Source organism: Cololabis saira, chromosome 9, assembly GCF_033807715.1.
Source record: "Cololabis saira isolate AMF1-May2022 chromosome 9, fColSai1.1, whole genome shotgun sequence".
In the NCBI taxonomy this organism is placed as follows: domain Eukaryota; kingdom Metazoa; phylum Chordata; class Actinopteri; order Beloniformes; family Belonidae; genus Cololabis; species Cololabis saira.
This window is the reverse complement of record NC_084595.1, coordinates 34,939,993-34,963,850: the sequence shown is the minus strand read 5'-3', so window position 1 is coordinate 34,963,850 and position 23,858 is coordinate 34,939,993. Positions and strand designations below refer to the sequence as shown.

The following is a 23,858-nucleotide window of genomic DNA, read 5'->3' as shown; positions in this document are numbered from 1 at the left end:
TTTTTGTGTCAATTGGAAACCATGAGTCTGAGAGAACCAAGATCACATGTGGGGTTCCTCAAGGGTCTATTCTCAGACCGCTTCTACTCAACATCTATATGCTACCCCTAGCTCAGATTATGGAACATCAAAACATTTCCTACCATACTTATGCCGATGACACACAGATCTATATTTCAGTGTCACCACATGACTACAGTCCCCTGATCTCATTGAGTAATTGTATTCACCAAATCAATGAGTGGATGTGCCAGAATTTTCTCCAGCTAAATGCAGAAAAGACAGAGGTGATCATTTTTAACCCTAAAAATGAAAGAGAAAAGATCAGCGCTCACCTTGGCTCCATGTCATTGACAGCTACGAATCAAGCCAGAAATCTTGGTGTAATTATTGACTCAGACCTGAACTTCAACAGCCATCTAAAGTGTATCACTAAATCTGCCTATTACCACCTAAAAAACATTGCTAGAATTAAGGGGATTCTGTCTAAACAAGACATGGAAAAACTTATTCGTGCATTCATTTTCAGTAGGTTGGATTATTGCAATGGCATCTTTACAGGCCTTAACAAGAAATGTATCAGGCAACTGCAGCTGATCCAGAACGCTGTCGCCAGAGTCCTTACAAACACCAGGAAACTGGACCATATTACACCGGTCATGAAATCACTACACTGGCTTCCAGTGAGTCAAAGGATAGAGTTTAAAATCTTACTGCTGGTCTACAAAGACCTGAATGGTCTTGGACCAAAATACATGCATGATCTGTTAGTTCCCTATGAAGCTCCCAGACCCCTTAGGTTCATCTGGATCTGGTTTGTTGTGGTTCCCAAGAACAAGAACCAAGCAAGGTGAGGCAGCGTTCAGTTATTCTGCTCCTCACCGGTGGAACAAACTTCCTGTAGACCTGAGGTCTGCTCCAACTGTAGATCCTTTAAATCAGGGTTAAAAACATTACTGTTTACTCAAGCGTACTCTTAAATTAAATACTTACCTGCTGTACTCTACTGCACTTATTTTTAATAACTTGTGCCTATTATTATTTTACCTCTTTTCTTATAATTTTATTTCATTTATTTGTTATTTAAGCATAGTCTTAAATCAGCAACTTGTGCTTTTTATTATTTTACCTTCTTTTCTTATAATTTTATTTCATTTATTTGTTATTTAAGCATAGTCTTAAATCAGCAACTTGTGCTTTTTATTATTTTACCTTCTTTTCTCATAATTTTATTTCATTTATTTGTTATTTAAGCATAGTTTTAAATCAGCAACTTGTGCTTTTTATTATTTTACCTTCTTTTCTCATAATTTTCTTTCATTTTATTTGTTATTTACTGTCTAATTATGTCTTGCTGCTTTTAATGTCGATGTAAAGCACTTTGAATTATCTTCACTTTGTTCTATGAATAAATATTGTTTTAATGTCAAGTCTTTGTCACTTATATTTGAGTTCATCACCTTTATAGATAAACACTCTTTAAGTGATTGCCTGTCAAAATGTGTTCATATGTCACAGTTTCCACTCGCTCTAACAAGTTTGCACCGCGTAGACGCATGCACCACTAACCAATATTCTCCACAGTGAAACAGTCATCTTCACTGAAGAAGGTGGTGTTGTCTTGGCTGCGGAGCTGCATGCAGTAGGGTTTCCAGATGGATGTGTGGTTTGCATCAAAGAAGCATTCCCTATTTTCATCGATATACTCAGGACATTCCTTCCATTTAGTCATGGGAGACCTGGATAAGTGAAATACGTATAGAAAAGAAAAAGAGAAAGGGTTATTTTGAAGTGAAGATCAGTATTTGCACAGTAGCATACTGCTGAGTTTCCACTAATCCTTACTTGATGTAGAAGAGTCTGAGTGCTCCTGGGGAAGACAGGTTCTGGAAGGTGCCTGGACTCCACCAACAGCGGAACGTCTCCTGGTCCCTTGATATGCACTCTGTGATGTGAGGTCCAAGGGGGGCTGAAAAACATTAGACAATTACTAATGGAGTAGCTCAGACTGCGTTAGGCTTATTAATAACCTTTGTTGACATCCATCCTCCCCTTCAGGGTTTAATACTTTTTACACACATAATCCACCCACTTCACATCAATTTCAAACAAGCCTGCTGCCCCTCAGTAGGCGAGGGAACATGCAACTGTGCAAAATAAAAACACCCATCTGCAGCTAAAGAATACAAAGATTGCAAATAAAATACTCCAGCTGTGAGCTGTGGACATTATGTGTAATCTTGGGTAATAAACCAAAATTCAGGAGACATTTGTGATGTCCTAGAGTAGACCACTGCGTCATTTTAAGTTGTGTTTTTATACTCCAATTTCATCCACTTCCTGCCCTATTTTCTTTTGTTACCGTCACTCGCTTCTCTCCTCACATTAGACCCAACCCCTCCTGATTACTTGTCTTTTTCAGCTGCAGTTTTAATGCACACCTGTGACCAGCTTAGCACATAAATTCCACTCGCTCATCTCCCAGGTCATGCCCCAGTTCATGCATCTCTGCACGTATACGCCGTCCTCACGGATAATTCTGATGTTGCGGTGTGCACTCCAAGTACCTGGAAGCGGTCAGAAAAAGTAGAGCGAAACGCTGTGGATTTCACACCCAAATCCAAAGATAGCAAAAAACTGATGGGACGCCAATTTGATGCATTTTTAGTCAAAAAACCAACAAGGTCACATGACAAGATGAAATTGGTTAATTTTGAAAAGTCCAATCTTGGCAGTAACTGGTCGTAACTTGGGTGAAGCAGCCAAAGAAGGAAGTTTGAACAATGGCACCTATTCGCTCTTTGTAAGAGCACTGAGTATATAGTGAACTGTGTTAAAGAGTACTCGTAAAACTAGGTAATTATGTGGAACAAAGACCCAATGTTAGATTGTGATCGCCATGCAAGCCTTCCTGTGGTCCCTCTGTATGCTTTTTTGTCACAACCTGGGGTGTCTAGGACCCAGAAGCAGGAGACAGAGGCAGCAGGAGTTCCAAAATACTTGATTTATTTAAACAAAAACTGCTGCTGTTCAGGATCCAAAACAAAACAGGAGCTCAAACTTCGGAAAAAAAAACAAACCATAACCATGAAACTATGCAAATCAGCAGGGAACAAGGGAAAGACAAGACAAATTAAAGCTGCAAGCAGCAATGAACGGGCCATCGCGCGTGCAATTTCCACCAATAAAGGTCAAGGACTCAAAACGAAGTACGATGACACCACTCATGACTCTTTATGTGAAACCATTCAAAAGTTATGGCAGAAAATAGGAACTATCACATATCGACCAATCAGAAGAGGGGGCGGGCTAATTTGCACCAATTATGTTCAAGGACTCAAAACTAAGTACGATGACACCACCCACGAGTCTTTATGTCAAACCATTCAAAAGTTATGGCAGAAAATAGGAACTATCACATATCGACCAATCAGAAGAGGGGGCGGGGATAATTCAGGCCAATTATGTTCAAGGACTCAAAACCGAGTCCGATGACACCACCCACGACTCTTTATGTCAAAACTTTCAAAAGTTATGGCAGAAAGTATGAACTATCACATATGGACCAATCAGATGAAGGGGGGGGGCGCACTTTTTGGTGTCTATCGTCGCCGGGTAACGCTTTGGACTGAGAAAAGTAATGCGCATCATCGCAGGATCGAGACGCACATTTTGTTGTATAACACACCTGGGTGCACGTTACGGTTCGGGCGAAGAAGCGGCCGAAGAAATGGCATGAATTGCACCAAAATTACACAATTAATTCAAAATTGCTGACTTCCTGTTCGGTTTCGGCCATGGCGCCAAGAGACTTTTCTTTAAGTTGCGACATGATACAGGTGTGTACCGATTTTCGTGCATGTACGTCAAACCGTGTTGTGGGGCTTGAGGCACAAAGTTTTCTAGTGGGCGCTGTTGAGCCATTAGGCCACGCCCATTAATGAAAACCATTAAATATCACATTTTTCGCCAGGCCTGATTTGCATGCAAAATTTGGTGACTTTTGGGGCACGTTTAGGGGGGCAAAAAGGCCCTCATTTTGTCGGAAAAATAAAAACGAGAAAAACGAGGATAAAGAAAATAAAAACAAGGAAAACAATTCCTACAGATACAATAGGGCCTTCGCACTATCAGTGCTCGGGCCTTAAATATACACATGGGACTTGACCAGGCACAGGTGTAAACAATCAGGGCGGAAGGGAGCAAGAGAAGTTAAGACAAAACAAAAACACAAGGACACAGGTTTTCAAAATAAAACGGAAAAATAAAACTGTGAAAACACCCAAAAAACATTGACACATTTCTCTTGTATTTTGTCTTGTACTGTTTTTGCCTTCTGCTAAACCAATATAATCTGACCTTCTGTGTATTGAATTGGTTAGTTTTGTTCAGACTGTCTACCTTCTTCTTCAACCATGGGAAATAATATGCATCTCCTTTTGACTCCACTAATCCCTGTAAAGTACATCATTCAGTTCTATGCTTGGTTTAAGAAATCCCTGCTCTGTCCTAATGTCAACTGTTACAGCGAATAGTTAGAGCATGTCCGGCAGGCTGGGGGCGTGGAGCTACGACGGCGGATCCCCATCGTGATATCAGTCAGCCAGTCATGATGGACGATCCGTCCTCGGTCCAACCCTTGTGCGTCCCACACTTACCCTTTGCATAGGCGTTATTGTTTCGTATTTTCAGTGTCTCAGGTATGGCCTATCTACATATGTTTAGAGGCAACAACAGCCAACAGGTGTAACAAATGTATGGGTATTTATTTATATCTATCCACACAGACCTTGAGGTCCATATTCAGCCCTTTCCACCTCTCTCTTGGTCCCTCTCCCCACACACTCCCCATCCTCCTGTAATACACTAGTTTTTCATCCAGCAGTTCCACAGTTTGGTGCAACCATAAATAATCAGCTGATTGTATCATCGATTCCTGCCCCAGCTATTCTCCTCTTGCTCTTTCTTCTCACTGCTGGCTGCTTCATAAATCACACGAGAACCCAGGACTTAAACATAAAAATTAAAGACAGATTATACAGCATTTCTAAATTGTTTTCATATTTTATACATTAAACTCAAACGATCTCCTCGTAAATTCTCTCAAGGCTGCTGAATCTCTCTCCAAAGAGCTTAAACCACCAGGATGTCTGCACCCAGAGCCATCTGCATGACATGCATCCACAGCAAACATGCCAGTATCCAGAGGTACCAGAACAAAAACACTCTCACCAACAGCCCAATACCGAACAGAGACGTGATTTAATCACAGAATACAGACCATCACTTTGATTACTTTTTTTACTTTCAGTTTGGTGCCGGTGTAACTTCATAATTCACTGCATTCCAGCACAGTTGAGCTTTTTTCACCTTCCCACCCCTCCTCTTCTACACACAGCCGTGGTTCCCAGAGGTTTGCTTTGTCAACTCTGCTTCCCTCCCCCATCCCACAAATTCCAGCTGCCATCATCAAAGAGATTTTTGCAGGTACTTAAAGCAAAGAAGGTTTAAGGCTGCAGCAGGACATTTCACAAGGAATAAACAGTGAAAGATGTGTTCACATGCACTAAAGGGTTTGAGCTTTGATTCCTTGATGACATCTGAATCAGTTTTTCATATAAATGTTCATATAAAAAACTCATACATGTGGATATTATCATCCTTTGTTAAATGTATTATATGGACGACTCCACAAAGGCTTCTGTGACACAGCTGTTGTTTTTGTCTGGACAGGGAAGACTAAATTCAACTTCCAAGGTAAAGGTTGAAATTACAGACATTTCTTTCATAACCTGTTTGCAATTTTCAGCTCAGCTGGATGTTACTCTAATCTGAAGCGTGTCAGAGGTTCAAGTTTATGCACAACCACCTGGAGAGACTTGCACAGTTATTTCCAGTGTCTCTGTTTTTTATTCATTTATGAACAATTCTTCTCCAATTTCAAACGGCGTCATTTGTAGATATGAGTTTTGCCTTTTTCAGACGGTAAAACAGCAATAACATCTGTTCAAGTAGTAACTAACCTACGGTACAAGCCAGGGGGAAATGTTTGGATGATTACTGCTGATTGACTGTCATATATTGGATCTTTGGCAGGGTTATACTCGCAGTTTTCTTCCTTTTTTCACATATGACTAACAAAAGGTTTCAGTAATAGAAGGTTAAATCCTGCCCGAACCTGCAAGCTGCCATGAAATGACCTGCAGCTCAAAGGCTATGCATCGAGGAAGAAAAAATTACTCATTTTCCATTGTGCATATACATTGCCCCATCTACCTGTCATGTGTGGGTTTCGTGTGCTGAGACTGATAATCAGCCCTTAGCTTCATGTCCTGCCTCCGTCAGAGCATGCAGAGGGGCCAGGAAACCATCTACCTACCTCACTCTTATCTGTAGCCATTAATGTTTAAAATCCACTAAGATGAGGGAGATGAGACACAGACTTATCAGTTACCAAATTGTGAAATGCCTAAATGTAACGAGGAGGGAAAGAGGCTATGACATTATGAATTACTGGCTTTTCCAGCTCATTTGCAGGATTAAGTTAATGTTGAGGGTTTGCCACGCTTGAAAAGGCTGCAAAAAAGCGAGGGGAGATGTGAGGGGAAGCAAAGGAGGATGAAACGGAGCGCAAACGTCAGCATAAGTAAATGTGATGATCACAAGAGAAGTAAAAGTGAGGAAGCATGAAGATTTAAAAGCAGACACGCCGCTAAAATTTGTCATCACAAACAAATATTGGAGAGGACTATCATTACCATATACTGAAAGGATCATACCATATTTTTTTTTCAACTTTTGTTTCAGGAGCTCAGGACATCCAAATCTAGTTTGTAATTGCAATACTGTATGTCCAAAACTGGATCTACAAATATAAAACTCCACAGTGGAGTTCAGGAAAATGTTAATTCACACAGATTTTCTTATAAAATAACTGTAGGCGATCCCAGCTATGTTTCAGTGTGCCTTTACTCTGGATTTCTCTTCTTTTTGAAAACATGAAACCTCTTAGAACAATTACTAATTGATACAACATGAAAATAAAGCTTTCATCCATGTTTGCCATATCAAAGAAACACTAATCTAAGCAGGTTAAATAAAAAAAAACTTGTATCTTTAGTGTCAATGCTACAATAAAAACAAGTCGAAATCTAAAACATATGTGCCTTAATATATCAATTTGAATCCGTGCAAAGTTGCAATCACAAAAGTGCTTCCACGTTCCCCATCTGAATGTGGAGACATCACTGCATTTGACTGAAATCTGGAATGCAGCACGCACTGGAAAAAAACAGCATTAGTAAATCATAAATACAAAAGCCAATCACATCGATGCTGGCAAAGGATTCCAGAAAGCTTCGGCATAGAGCAAGTGCAGGCAGCAGGAATTTACTTTGGCTCTGTGCAAGTCCTGAAGTCAGCCCAGTATTGCAGCGTTAACCTCACTTAGTAGCTTAGATACAAGCTACGGCGATATCAGACAACATTTATAAGATACTGACTACATTTACCATCATCCCACGTCTGCTTTTTGTGCTACGCTGATGTATTCGATGCTTTATTGCTCAATAGTCCCCGGTTATCTGCGTCATTTGTCTAGACGAGGCAGGGGGAGCGTCCATCAGTTATGTAAACTTCAGACCTCTTTGGTGCCGTTATTCAGCTCGGAATTTGGACCGCCACCTCACGACCTGTGCCAGATGTTTGCACACTGCAAAACCCTCAGTATGTGTCTTTATTTAGTTAACCAGAGGGAGAAACTGGCAGTGTGAACTGATACTGCACTGGGAGCAGAAGTGCTCGTCAGTCCGACATGCCAAGTCCCATGTTACATTCCTGCACCACACACACACACACACACACACACACACACACACACACACACACACACACACACACACACACACACACACACACACACACACACACACACACACACACACACACGAGCGCTACTTACACATGTTTTTTTATTAAAAAAACACACCACAGTGCATGCAGCTGACGGCATAGCTTATGTTCCACAGATAACATGTGCTGGATATCGAGAAGACACGAATATGAACTGGCCTGAAAAGTGATGGAAGTTCGAAGGGGAGTTTTTACTTAATTTCTCCCTTTTAAATCTTTCTTAATATAGTTTGTGGAATTATTGAGACGAAAAGAAAGTAAGCTTACTACTGCAGGTTGGATATCAAGTTGGGAAACTGTGAGCCATGAGAGGACACAAAGTGGGCCAAAAGAGAGGAGGAGAAAGGTGAGAGACTGCAACATGACACAAACAATGGTATGTAAACAGGTGATATAAATAACCGCCAACGTGCACACGCAGTCTCCCTCATAACTGCACAGACACACACAAATTCAGATGGACTCAATGCACACTTTGATAACAAAAACGGGGAAAGAGTTTCAAAGTGCCATTGTTTGATTCGGTGAATGCATCCTGGCTTGCGCAGCAGCAGCAGACGGAGCGCTGGGTGACACGTTGCTGATGAGTCGCATGATCCCCAGCCATGTTCACAACTTTAAAGTGAGGCACAGTTCAGCTCATTTAACCAAGGACTCAGTGAAGTTATTCTGGTGCTGGCAAATGATCTGATTGAACAAACGATGCTTATCTCCTCTAATGCCATTAATTCCCACAGAACTGGCAGCGATCTGTCAAATCATTTGTGAGTAAATACATATTCAGCAATTATGTCAGCGTGAGTATTTGGTAATCATTAGGACACGTACACTTCTGATCCCCTCGTCTTATTTAATCTCATAATGACTTCTTCCAGTTTGCTTCGCTAAGCACTTCAGGAGATTGTCAGGTGTTTTCAAATCAAATATAATTGCTCAACCGCACTGTTCACTCTTCACTCTTCACAGTAATTACTTGTGATTAACGTTAAATAAATGACTGTCAGCATTTAAAAAGCCTTTATTTTTTTTATCTTATTTTCCTTTTTTGTATCTTTCCAAGGACCGTGTTAAGCAGGGAACTAAGTGCTGCAGCATTTAAATGGAGTCACTCCATCAACCTAACAGTAAAGGAAGGGATTAAAGGGGCATAAAGTAACTTTAACAAGGAAATGTAGCTCAGCAGGTCCCTTAAAACAATTTGCAGCTGTCCCACCACGACGTGAGCCCACAGTTACTTTGGCTGATTTGTGTGAAGTGAAGACAAAAGACCGCTACAAGCAGATAAAGCTTCTTAAGAGTAAGCAAATATGTCTTCAAATGAAAATGAATCGATATTTTAATGTAAACAAGCCATTTCTAAGCACATTTTTATATCTGACCAAAGTCCCCATCAAATGGCTCTGCTGTAAGTCTCTGGTAGTTACTGGTGCTGATCCGCTTTGATGGAATCACCACACCACAAAATCAGCACATGCTAAATTTCAATGAGGGTGTCGTAATCTGGGCAGTAAAATTGGGTAAAGCGAACTCTGCCTCTGACAGAAACACATTTTTCTCATAAGGTCCGAAGGCTCTGAAACTGACAGCAACAGCTTATGGTCAATGAGAGATAAAGTTCAAGAGATCAATTTCACCGGCCTGCGAGACTAATGGCAGCTCATACTCAGTCTGACCTACTGCACTAAGGTCCATGGTCTGATTAAAAGAAAAAAAGAAATAAAGCAACTTAATTCACTGAGAAAGTTAATTGGTTAGTTAACTGTTCATTTTTTCTTTTTTTTTTTCTTTTGATATTTTGACGCTTTTAATTTGATGGTGATTTGTTGTTGTAGATAAAGCCAACAATAAACAATAAATAATTAACACAACCTGACGTTTACAATGCGATGCCATCCCCTCGTGCTTTAATAGCTTTCAGGCTTGTCTCCTCTAAAACACGACTTATTGTTCTTCTTAGCAATTACACACGCCCATCGTTATGCTGCCCGACAATTACACCACCAAACTCTAGGGGGCAGTGCAGTTTTTTTCTGCAGTGTTTTAGCTGGCTGTGAACTTCCTTTTGCCTGCTTCCTTTATGTGTCTCAGCAAATAAAGGATATTACATATGAGCGGGAGCTGATAAAAGTGCCCTTGAAAATGGCGAAGGAGAAATAGCAGCAGGATGTGTTTCAAAGGAAATACCAAGCAGGAGAGAAGCATGTCAAGACTGCAGCAGAGGTTGCTGTGTAGGGTTTCCTAATGCAGCAGTCATGTATTTATGGTTCAATATACAGGCATAAAACACTCTCATAGGTAGTGGTACTTACTGGACGTAACTCCAGTTCTGAGAGCTGTGCAGTTCAATACAGGGCCTTACTGTGGATTCACACGAAAGCGTCAAAAATCACCTGTGGTGGCTCAGGACGCCTGCATCGCTCTGCTTGGTAAAGCCTGTCGATGCCTGCAGTGGCTGGGGCCTTCACGCTGCGCTGCAGAACTGGAGTGAACAAAGTGTATATAGTCTACATATATTTATGTAGGCTATGCACATCTTCAGTTTCCTCTTTCACCATGGATCGCACTTTGGGAAGCCTTCTTTATATTTTGGCGTGAGTGAGGAAAGAGTGAGGCCATGTTTACAGATATATATATATACACATGTATTTACAAAAAACGGATATTTCCCCCTCTACGTTTTGAAAAATACCATAATTTACATGTACCCGCATAAATACGCTGTTAAGGGTTTTATGAGCAGCCAAACCTGCAGGGGGCAGTGTAACGAGAAGCATAAAGTCATGCTAGCCAATCGGAATCCTGGAAAAAATCATCAACAAATGACACGAGTAACTTCCAGTTACTTTTAAGTGTGACTTTAGAATACAAAACAGGCAAAATACAAGAAAATATTGATGGTGGCCAAACGAATTGTAAACACAGGTCGCACACATGACGCTGGTGACGTTTCTGTTGCATAATGTGACGTTCTGAAGCCTAAATGTCCGTCTCCCTCTGTTTACAAGGAAACGTGAAGATGGAGGTTTTGCAAATCTCCACTTTGGCCAGAGTTTTCAGGAATTATCGTTTTTGTTGACTTTGAGCTTCGTTTTCGTGTAAAAGAACGGCCAAAATGCATGAAAACACCACCGTTTTTGCTACGTGTAAACGGGGCCTGAGTTTGATTCTCCTTAACATGGTTGGTCGGCGAGTGAACGCTGCAGTCTGTCTGCGGTGAACGCCACTGTTCTGCCCTTCAGGCATTTATTTGTAATTTTCTATGCTTTAATTTTGGCAGTCTTTCAGTTTCCTGCACACTCTTATTTTGGCGTTTGTATTCTGAGCTAAACAGGAAGTAGGATGTCAAATTGGGAGAGACCACGCTAGAATAGCATTGGGAACCAGCAAGCTGGTTAACAGTGCAGATGGTCATTTTCACCAGAGAAAAACACTTCTTCTTCCCCGGCAGAGGCATCGCTTGTATGTATTTCATATTTGCTCTAACTAGGTGAACTTATAAGTCTGTTGATTTCATGTTATAAAGATGAAGTTAGAAGGCTAAAAATAATGTGGCATTGTTGGAAAATATTGATGCTAGTGTTAACTTGTGGATGCTATGTTTGGTCCATGGAAATGTTAGTATTACCAATTATTCAAGCTGTGAAGTCATTTACATAGCTGAAACTAATGTTCATGGAAACGTCATGTTCATGAATATAAGAGAGTTTAGCTGACTGTCTAGTTGGCGTTAACACACCTCAATGTGGACAATACAACCACTGACACACCGGGTGGTAGCGGATTTGGTCATAATGTTTAAACTTTGTTTTGTGATTAATAAGCGCATTTTTTTTAAATTATTTTGCATTGGATCGATGTAGCAAATAAAATATTTCAGACCATACAGCTACTCAAGCATCAGTTACGTGTTTCACATGAGCAGAGTTCAGGTAAAAACATGTTAATGTAAAAGCAAAAATGTTAGTTTGCTAGATGAAATATATTAATTCCTGATAAAAATAAGTTTGTTAGCGCACAGTTATGCTCATGTACGCATGTGAATGAGTGTACGTTTGTGTGTACATGAAAGTACAATCTGCATTGAGGCTTCTTGCTTCGGGAATCCAGGTCCGTGATTGGACGCTGCATCGGCCGCGTCGCTGCTCATTTGCATAAAGTTGAGATTCTCTCAACTTCAAATTGACGCTCTGGATCCTTCCATCGCGCCGCTCCCAACACCTCCAACGCCTCCGTGGCCTCCGATGCCTCCGATGCCTCTCGCAGCGCGCTTTCATAGAAAATGAATGGCAGCCGGACGCCTATGACACCCATGACGCAATTCACGGTTAGAGACACAGGTGCGTACAGGCAGTAAAGGCAGCAAGAGAAATGACCAGAAATGAAGGGACAAACAGACACAGAGCAAAATCACCAAAGACAAGAACCCAAGAAAATCAAGATAAACAAAAACCCTGTAAACCACAACACTAACGCAGTAACCGTTTCCTGCGGCCAACATTTCATCAACTCTGTCTTTTCTCCTGCTCCCAACCAGGAACAATATTTATTCATTTACTCTTTTCTGTTTTCTGACTTTGTTTTCAACTTCAGGCCTCATATCCCAGTCAAACTTGGAAAACGTTGCTGCTCACATCCAGCACTTGGCCTAGAAGCAGATGTAATTGTATACTGTACGTACAAGCCAAACACACCAAACCTCTACACAGTTACCACTGGTTACCACCTTTATGGCTAACAACACGGCTCTGCTCGACAGGATCAATCTATGTGCTCGAGGAGTGATTTCTCCGGAGACAGTGAGGCAGATGCTTGGGGAAGGTTATAGGGAGAAAAAATAAAGTATGTGGAGACAGAAAGACTCAAACACTGCCCTTAATCACTGTGGTAAGCCTTTAACTATATAGAGGCATAGCCAAATGTCTGCTCTTGGCTTGTTATGTGGGTTTTCTGACAACAGATATAAAACTGCTGCAGAAAGAATTCCAGAAAGGCTCTTTTAGCGTCATGAACGGGACAGAAAAAACGTTTTTTAACAACAATAAAAATCAGAGTTGAGGGTTATTCAAACACAGCACACTTTCAGTGTAAACCTGAGCAGAGAGAGCTAAGTTAAGACTGGACTGGAGTTCAGAGGCGAGCATGAGAAAAAGCCCAGGCTGTGTGTGTGTGTGTGTGTGTGTGTGTGTGTGTGTGTGTGTGTTCGCTATCACCAGCTGCTTTGTGTTTACAAATGTTTGAAGAGTTACTGAGAAAGACCACAGCTTCATTACCACAATTCTCTCTGGAAACCATTTTAAGATCTGTAAGGGGCAAGTAAGTCAAGATGTTTAACGGTTAGACAGCCAGTTGTCAGCGGTTAGCCTCCAAGCCTATCATGAGGGTAAAGAAAATCTGACGAGGTAAGTTTGTAAAGAAATACAAATCAAAAAAGGCTGAAGACATAGTTAAAGAGCTCAAAACTGGTTGTGGGTTTACAGTTTGCAGACATTTAGATCTGTATGATTTCAGGCTTTCATGGCATCCAGAGGAAACACAACAAGCTCTTATTTTCTGTTCAGATTTTGAGCTATTTTGCTCCAACAATATATATATATATATATATATATATATATATATATATATATATATATATAAAAAATGGCATAAATTGTTGTTTGCTGATAAGTGCTCTATTTATATCTTTAATGCCATCTAAAGCGTGCCATAGGTTCCAATAGCCCTATTGACATGTTTGCAGACACTTGTGTGCTCTTTTCAAAGCGAACACCAGACAGAGTTATCACAAAAAATGCAGCGCATTGAGAAATGAGTGCACATGATGATTGCATGTACCGTTACAGAACTGCAAACAGATTGTCCAGGCAGCATGCCTCAGTAGACGGACTGGGGAGAAAAAAGTTTTGCAGCTCTAATCATTTCTTGTTCGCCCTTTTTAAAATAATCACCAGATACACCTAATAAAGCTATCACCAAGCCATTACTGTATCTTCCAGAGTAAAGTGCCTGCACGCAAAGATATGGTAATCCAAGACAAATTGATTTAAATATTATTAACGCCATGGAAATTTGATGATCTTTACAGAAGTAAAGTAGTGAAGTACATGAAGTGCAATTGAATCTCTCGATGTCTCAGTGCTCTTTTATATATTGTATAAGGTTTTCTTTTGACTGTGTACTCCTCACCAAAGCCAACACTCAGGATGTTTACACAGTACGCACGATTAAGCTGAGCTCCGTTTACAGCGTCACCAGGTCATTTAATCAAACTACTATCCTTGTAGGCAGGGTGGGCAGGGTTACAACATTTCTAGAATCTTGTATTTTCAAGTGAATTAGCAATAATGTTTGGTCATTGAAAAGACTATATGGGAATTAATGAGACTAAACTAAAAATGTGCAATTAAATGTAGTTGTAAAAATCAATTAACACATTTCAATTCAATTAATAATTCCTAGTGTAGCCTATTCCATGTAATTCCCAGAACCCTGCATACAGCACCTGGACGATTGAAGCCACATTATTTGAGTCCGACTACTCTAAAGCTTAGAAAAGGTTTGGGGATATTGCTACTATAAATATATTTAACGGTATTGCATTCTGACTAACAAAAACTAAATATGATAATACAGTACTCATTGCTATATTCGATTTATCGCAGTGACTGGAAAGGGTTCATCTATTCATTCAGCCTAGGTCTATTTATTTGACCAAATCAATTGAATCGTTTATTGGACAATGGCCCATATATCATTTCATCCAAAGTCAAACATTTCCAAAAGGTACTCCTGACCTGTGGAAAGTTTCTGACAGATTTCAGAAATATTTGGAAATGTGCTACCCTGGCCAAGGGGAAATTGATTTAAAGACCAATACAGGTTTTTTATCCTGGTAGCCTACAGTGTTCCACGAACTCCAAAAAAGGAAACAATTGAATAGCAATGAATCAACAGGAATTAACAATTAATCACCAACATGTCAATCGATTGATCATCTTTACAGGGCTATATTTTGGCTTCAGGTCCTGAAATGGACTGGCTTCTTCCTCTGTGTAATCATTTTTCCATATATTTGGGTCAAAGCCTAGGCCAGTTCAAGTCTAATTAAATATCTTCATGCTGAAATAATTGGACACCAAACTCAATTTTTTTGGTGTGTTAGTCCAACATTTACACCAACTTTTTCTAGGTACTCCAACTTCCACCCAAAGTCTAAAAACAAGCATGTCAGGTTAATTGTCCAGGGTTTACATCTGGAATTCAACCCAATAAAGGTGACACAGGCTCCAGCAGATCTCAGTGACCCTTAATAGAAATAAGCGGGTATAGATAATGGATGGATCGAGCATTTCTGTTGCACTAACAAAAGAGAAAACACACCCTCCTTGAATTCTAAGATTCAACCCATTACCCAATAATTTAATAGCTTCTGGGACTACAATTTCCTCAGCAGCTACTAGAAAAATCACTTTCTGTGTGAAGTTATGAGTCTCTCACATCGTTTGAGTGGAATTTTGGCCGCTCTTCTTTACAATTTATCGCTTCATTAAGGTTTGTGGGGAGGATTTATGCACAGCTCCCACAACGTCCCACAACAGTTTCTCAGTCCGTTAGCGGAATACACTTTGGCTGGTTCAATAAAAACCCTGATAATAGTTTTTTTGTTTTGGAGATTGGCTGGTGTGCTTGGCATCATTGTCTTTGTTGCATGACCCAGTTTCCGTTAACCTTTTGCTGTCACACAGATGGCCACACATGTGACTCTACGGTACCTACAAAGGAGTTCATCGTTGGCTTAATGACTACAAGGTGTCCAGGCTCTGTGGCCTCAAAACCATATCAGCAGCCACTGTGCTTGAAAGTTGATATGAGTGGTTTGTGCTGATGTGCTGTGTTTGGTCTTTGGTAGCCATGAAAGCCCAATTTTCCACCAATTCAGTCTAAACAAAAAAAAGCTGTCTTTGAGTCAAAATAAAAAACTTATTACAGCTAAACTAGATCTGTGAGTGGTTATAATGGTTGCTTATACAGTTTTCATAAGTAACCCCTTTAAAATGCAACCAAGTTAGACGGACACTGCAGTATCTTGTAATATTTCTTATTATAAAGTACTCATTTTTGACAGTTTATGACAGAATTTATATGTCATGGGTTATGTAGGTCTTCTCTCTTACCAACTGTCCTAGACTGAAATAAATAAGACCTTCCTCGCCCAAGCTTTTATTCAGTCTTTGATTCTTTTGTATAATGCAAGTCGCCGTTGCTTTGGGCTAAAGAAAATAACAGTTCATCGTTATACTTTTGTGACTTTGCCAATCAGCTACAGTAATTCTGAAATGATACGCAGACTCTGGTTGATTCTAAAATTCGTTTTGGCTTTGGCTATTTCCAGTGATAAACTGCGGAATACTCTGGCCTGTATTCTCAGCCGCAACATTCTTTCACTTAATTATTTCAAATGGTTCAGTGACAAATGTTGAGCTGGCTGAACATCCTGCCCCATTCTGTCCCTGGACTTTGACAGCAAAGCCCCAGCCACATGTTTGCCGTAGCCTCATTGATCACCAACCACTTAGAGAAGCAAAATCAGGAAAGTGTGGCGTTTGCTCAACAGTGAACCTTTCCACATACTGTATGTCCGAGCAAACAAAGCATTCTGCAACTGATGTCTTCCATAAGAGTTGATAACAAGTGTCAACATCATGTTGATCGCTAAACCTGCATCACATTTGTTAATATTTGATGGGGAGCGCACAGAATATGAACCGTCTGAGGGATGATTCGTCTCGGATCACGCCATTTCTCCATCCATAATGGTCGTCACGCAAAGCAGTAATAAAAGTAGGAACTCACCTGATGTCATGTGGTCCCAATCAGTGAGAAATGCAGATGCTGGAGAGAGCCAATCCAGCGAGGAGATTGCGAGTAGGAGCAGGAGGCTGGCGGAGGCGCACGAGACAGCCATGATGCTGGAGGGAGACAGTGGGGTGAATGAGAGAGGGACGGAGACACCGTGATTATAATTATCAGTTGAACTGCATCATGACATGTCCATGTGAAAAACCCTCCTCTCCTACTCCTCCTCCATTTTTTTCTTCCTTTTTTTTTTTCAAGCAACCCTGCCATTTATTTTCAGCTTGTGTACATGAAACCTAACCCAGGACAGGGACTTGATTAATTATCATGCCAGGTTCCCTCCGCGGAATTAGCTCACAATGATGTAACCACTTATTTCCTCAGATGATAATGAATGATACAGTGCAAATTAAACATTTTAAGACAACAATTTTAAAAAAGCAGATTTGTGGACTTGAAAGTAAAAGAATATATACATATCCTATATAAAGAATTACCAAGCCCCCTTTTTTTAATGACATATCACAATGGAGAACAATAATAATAACTGAATAATGTTGTATGAGAAGTCTTGAGTATTCAACGCATCATTTGTCATCCCTGCTCATCCTCCTCCTCTACCCAGATCAGCTTCCCCACCATACTTATTTCCTAGAATACAGTTCCCAGGGTTCCCCAGTCACTCATCATGGTCTGCTCCTCCTGCCCTCCTCACTGACCTCATGTGTCTCACCTGTGTGCCTAACTATTTATACCCCGTGTTCCACCTCCTTCACTGTGTGTCTCGTTGATGTCACCATATGAAACCTACACCAACTAACCTGGTCTGTTAGTTCTTTCCGACAAGAGTTATCCAGCAACAGCTGTAATTAAACTTCCTTAACCTGATGTCTGTGCATGAGTCCACCTGCTGTGTTCCAGACCTCACATCCATGAAACTTTCAAAAGCCATCACATGACAGCCTGGTGGGAATTTGGAAAAATCAAACCTGAATAACTCAAACTTTAAAGGTATTGTGACATCATTTTTAACATGCTTTTAACACTATTAAAAGTCTTGGCCAACATCCCTCAAATGTGTCTAAAAGAGTGTAACAAGAAAAACTTCACTCTAGTACTCCATTCCTGGCTTTTTATGACAGTGTTTTTTTGCACTGTGAAAAACGCTTCCTTTTCCCCCTTTCCTGTCAATCATTGCTCCGCTCCTCCTCCAAACCCCCTCCTCCTCCAGCCATACGCTCACAGCAGCGTCGGAGAGTTAAGCCGGGAGCGACAGGCGAAGCATGCACGGAAAAGCAGCACGGCGAACCACCGCAAACAATCATAAAAATAAAGGCATGCAAGCAGCAGTGTCCCCTTATCTTAAGTCCAGTCAGTGGCCGCGGGTCTTCTTAGCAGTTTTCCTCCGGTGATTAGAACAAAAGAGGCTCTAAACAGCTCCGTGTTAAGCCTGATTTATGGTTCCGCGTTAAATCGACGTACGGTGCGCGTCGCCGCGTAACCCTACGCCGTAGGCTCTGCGTCGGTGTAACGCGGAACCATAAATCAGCCTTTATGGTGCGCTGGAGAGGAGAGGAGGCAGGGAGCTGGGTGGAGGGGGCGGTGATTTAGCGGGTCTATACGTAACGGTCCGCCACCAAACCACATGCGCCGTTTTTGCATAGTTATGCGGAAAATCCCAGAAAGCACACAATACACTGAATGTTAAAAGTTCGTTGTTTTTTGGGTGTAATTGATGTCAAGACACCCAACAAAACACGAAAAAACAAGAAAAATTTGTTTTTCATGTCACAATACCTTTAAGATCCTAAAACTTTAAAAATCCTCTGATCTCAGTAAAAGTTTGATTATTGGTTCAAGTTCTGAATGTTGCCTGGAGATAAACAGGCAGGAAAATCATCATGTCATTTTACAGGTTTTTCTTCTTCCTTTTTTTTCATCAAGGACTGAGAGAGTCCAGAAAGATGGATTAAGTCCTAATGATGGCCATTAGGTTTGGCTGATATTAAATATACAAAGGAAACCGTGAGGAAAAACACGAGAGATGGTCCAAGAAATATGTGCAAAAGTCCTGTCACCTAAGAATGGCCGGGAACTTCACACAACAGAGCACTTAAAAAGATGTGATGATAGCTATAAATCAGTAGTCCAAATGACCCTAGTTTAATTTAAGCTGCCAAGAAGGAAAGGGTAAGACTTTCAGAGGTGAGCCAAGCTTGAAGGACAATTCCCAGTAAATCCTGAAGCTCTGAAAAGTTGGCGAGGTCACAAGTGAAAAGGTGGAGAGGTCACAGTCTTTCAAAATGAGGCACGATATGGGTCCTAATAACTCGCCTCACACATTGTAGATATTTACTTGAAATAAAAGACCAAAACATTTAAGTAACTTTTTTTTTCTCTGATTTCATAGAACTGTATATACAGTAGATTGATTTAAAAAAAAAGTTAATTTAAGTGAATTGAATCCCTTTAAAGATGAGTTTGAAACCGTGGAAACTGTCTGTGCACGCTGTAAAAGCTTATTACATATTTTGTACCTGTTGCTGTCAGGAGATTTTACATACTGAAGTCCATGAAACATAGCTTAGGTTTAGAAACAGTGATAAATAACTACTGAGTAAGCCTTTTTATCTGTAATATTTCCAAATCAGACACATCAGACACAAGCAATTATATTTTAATTTCAACTCCATTTCAAGTTCCCTCTGCCTGGTGTTATTCAAGAATATTCTTTGAGCTCATCTTTTAGTGTCCAACGAGCTGACATCGGAGTTGAGTTGTGCAAAATGCTCTATTCTGATAACGTTGCATCTGCTGCTGGGGAAGTAGTGAACAATGGCTTTACTATAAACGAGAACAGCCTCCTGCTCTACGGGCTTATAGAGAGTGATGTGGTATGTTCAGACCAAATGTGGGGCAATTATTTACGCCACATAATTGCTGCAGTTTCGGCTAGTGGAATGTTTTTGTAGCATCTCACATGTTCTCAAACAGTTGCACATTGGTCAATATACTAAAATGATGTATTTTATTTCCATAAATACTCTGAAGTATGGTCGCGTATGCCATACTTGAAAACCCTGGCTCACATGTACAACGTGCATGCAAGCATCCACAGCAATGATGTCCACTGACTTTGAATGGGGTGATGCCAAACATTACTGAATTGTGGGTAAGCTGCATCACTGCGGAAGTCTTGTGCACATCACAAATTGAGAAGTTCAATTATTCTGGAGATGACGCAAGCATCAGCTAATCAAATGGTGCACACGCAGTCATAGTGCTACCCAATGAAGTCGTACTCTGGGGCGGGCGAGTGGCAGCCAAATGAGCTTGTATATTAGCAAAATCAAGTAAAATTATTGTACTTTACAACTGGCCAATGGTATCCCTAGGAGTGTCAAATTAGAGTGTTAATTGTGCTAACTTTTGTACGGTGGAAAACAACGGTCAGTCACACCTTGAAGTGCACACTGATTGGCTATCCCTGTGTGTGGGCGTGGTTAGCTACGCTGGTAGAATCCATTGTAGCTGGACGGGGATGGGGGCGGAGGGTGGCGGAAAATGGAGGAGCATGTGAAAGTTGTTGGTTCAGTGAACGGGGAATTTACATTTCTAAAATGCTAAGACAGCACCTTTTTGATAATGTTAGGTGATATGTGTTCTTTGTGAAAAGTTTAAAAAAAGTTTAGCTACCACATAAACACAAAGCACCTGGTCGCAAGCGCAGCCACAGCTAACGTTAGCAGCAACGATGTTGCCACAGCAACGCTCTTCCCTAAACAAGACTGGAGGAAAGCAGCCGTGCGCATGAGCAAGTCTCCGGCCGAGAGGCTGGAGAATGATCTTGCCAAGTGGATGTAAATGGCTAGGACTGCAACTGTTCAAGTCTGTTAAAAAAATAAATAGATTATTTTATAAAGCCACTTTTCTTTTTGTTATATATCAGTCTTTTGATCTGCCACAATAATGTAATGAATTTAAAGGAAAACATCTCAAGGTTAGGGCTTTTCTCAGCAATTTTTAGGTGAGATTTAAAAAAGTGATTAATTAGATGAATTCATTACAGATCTTAATAAATTAATCGCTCAATTTTTTTAATCGCTTGACAGCACTACATATCCCTTTTGTTGTGATGATTTTACACTCATCTCAGAATTTAAATCTGGGGAAAAGACACACCCATCACCACGCAGGGATTTCCTGCATTTATGTTACCCTCAGAAGACCCCTACTACGGTTTTGCCCAAATGCAGCTAAAGATCTTAAGAAAGAGTTTCGAGAACATCAATCATCCTCATTTCCTGTTCTGGGTACACAAAGAAGGACAGTGTTTTAAGCAACAGTAAAATGACCAATACAAAAGGTTGTCTGATCAAAAAGCACCAATTGTTGATATAAGCTGTGAGTTTGAACTGTAACATTAAAGCTGGATAGCGTACAATCAACTCATGTGGAAATGAGCAACATTAGCTCTGAACAGAGCCAAGGAGAGGGGTAGAGCTAAGCTGCATAACGGTAAACTGTGGTTTTGTTCAAAAGCGGGAACCCACTCTTTCTGGTCAATAAGATGCTGTTGGTGGACAAGTTCTACAAGTTAGGTCCAACCTCTAAATATAGGCCCAACCTTCAGTCCACACCCTTGGCTATTTACAGCTGTGTCTCCACGAGTTTGTGAAGCAGCCAACAACCCCAACCCTGAAGGTTATGTTTCTTTCACTATCCTCCCAGGTTTCGGTGTAGCCCGAAGCAAAATATCAAATTGCCGTTCATCTGATCCCATCTTATTTCATTCTTATCTTATGATTACATAACAAAAAAAACAGATTAATATATCTAATTGTTCTTGGCATCTTATTATTAAATTAGTCACAAAAATTATTTAGAGAAAGATTTTCACCCTGAAAAAAGACTGGATAGTATTTTTTTTTTTTTACATAAAAAAACACTCATAGATTTACTCTGTAGTGTGCCTGCAAGAGATTTAATATATCAAATTTGTGTTTGCTTGTGTGAGCACTTGTTGCAGCCAATGCAAAGAAGAGAGAATCAAAACAAAGAGCAGCTTATTGGAAACTGCAGATTCGCCTCAAGGTAACATTATCCTATATATGCCCAACATAACAATTGTAAACATTCAGTCAGGAGTGTGTGTGCATGTGTGCGTGCGTGCGTGTGTGTGCGTGAATTCCCCTGGCCATACAAGGCCAAGTTATACAAAGTGGGAATTCATGGCAGAGAGCTGTCAACTGGCTTGCCTAAAAGGGGCCACTTACTATTGCTCATTTTTGCATTGGCCAACTCAGCCTTGTCTTCAGCTCCAATCATATGCTTTATTTTTTCCTCGCCTTTTAGATTCAACAGCCTGCAATTAATCAATTTTCTCCTCCAGCTGAAGAAGCCCTGTTATAGCAATTAGGACTGTGAAATCATTCTGAAAGACTCAAAGTTAATTGTATACTGCGTTTCTACATTTTGTCTCTCTTCTCTTTCAAAGTTTTACATTTTTCATCAAAGAGAAAAAAGAGGACCGAACCACTCTTTCGCTCCAACATAACCTCTTGTTAATCCTAAAGCCTCACCAGTTCTCCTGTGAAAATGTCTGTCTGTGAAAGTCCTTTCAGGGCTGGCGCTTCATCTCTATCTCGTGCACATTTTCCCCTCATTTGTCTTCTTTTCTTGGCCAATGAAACAGTCTTTGAATCACAGGAAGAGCTGCTTGACCCAATCAGAGGAGAGGGAGGATCAGTCCAAACCTCCAGGGGTCCCTCAGTAAACATGTGTGGTAAACCCTCCTCCCTCTACATCTGTCGCTAAAAACACGCGCACATACATGCAACATGTGCACATCACTCACAAACACACACAGATGCACAGATGCATGTGTAAACTTGGCACCTCGCTGCCACCAGCATGCCACTCCCATTTCCCCTTAAATCTCTCTTAATCTTCTGTGTTTGCTCAAAGGGAGCTAATTAGACAAATTAGGAGAACATGGGAAGGCGGTAAAATGGCGCGGATAGATAAAACTAGAGGGTTAAGTCCCATGAAAAGTCTAATGTATAACTACAGAACACACACACGGTACATATCCAGAAAAAACAGAGTTGCAAGATGCAGTTTAGTTTCTCCATAGAGAGGTTTTGTCTTTTCTCCTTTTGCAAACGGGTGGAGCCATTTACTATACACAAACTACTTTACTAAATCTAACTTGAATAGGATGTGCAATGGTTCTCTGTGTCAAGTTAAGTGTGCAGAGAAGGCAAAGGCTCTCAAATTCATAATGCATCTTACGGCAAATATTTTTCTGCGTGTTTAGCAGACACTGGTAGGCTCCCATTGTAGCTGGACAGGCATGAAGGGGCGGAGTAGCGGAGAAGAGAAAATGGAGCAGCATGTGAAAGTTGTTGGTCCAGTGAATGGGGAATTTAGATATAGTGATATGTGTTCTTTGTAGAAATGACTGCTTACCACCGAAGCAGCTCAAGTTTAGCCACATAAACACAAACCACCGGTTGTGAGCGGAGCCGCAGCTCACGTTAGCAGCAACGATGTTGCCACAGCAACATCGTTGCACGTTTATTTATTTAAAAAAAAAAAAAAATTACTATATAAAGCCACTTTTTTCATTGTTATATATCAATCTTTTGATCTGCCACAATAATGTAAAGAATTTAAAGGGAAACACCTCAAGTTGAGGGCTTTTCTCTGCAATTTTTAGGTACGATTAAAAAAAAGATATTAATTAGATCAATTCATTACAGATTTTAATTAATTAATTGCAAAAATTATTTAATCGCTTGACAGCACTAATATATACATATCAGGGAAATGATCAGCTTTTTTTTTTTAATTTCCATATTTTCAGCCTACAAATTGACTTCTCAAAAATTCTCTCTTGTAAAACTGGCCGGGTGCTCTTATTCACAGACAATTTCACTGATACAGAATGTACCAAACCAGTCGCAATGGACCACGGGCCATTTCATGCAAAATCTCACGGAGCAGCGTCAGTCTAGATAACAGTCTAAATAACTCCTGGACGCTGCAGAACTTATTCAAAAGAACCGAATTGGCTGCATGCTTATCAGTTA

The 23,858-nt window shown here is 40.5% G+C and overlaps 1 protein-coding gene across 2 annotated transcripts in view; it reads right to left on the bottom strand.

Annotated features, from left to right (window-relative positions):
- ghra (growth hormone receptor a) overlaps positions 1-23,858 on the bottom strand; it is a 40,765-nt gene that overhangs the window by 10,970 nt on the left and 5,937 nt on the right. For both annotated transcript variants that reach the window (XM_061729361.1, XM_061729362.1), the window contains exons 2-4: positions 16,762-16,877; positions 1,846-1,969; positions 1,570-1,739 (exon numbers count right to left, since the gene is read on the bottom strand). In XM_061729361.1, coding sequence (XP_061585345.1) covers positions 1,570-1,739; positions 1,846-1,969; positions 16,762-16,877 — 410 coding nt within the window. The remainder of the gene's footprint in view (positions 1-1,569; positions 1,740-1,845; positions 1,970-16,761; positions 16,878-23,858) is intronic.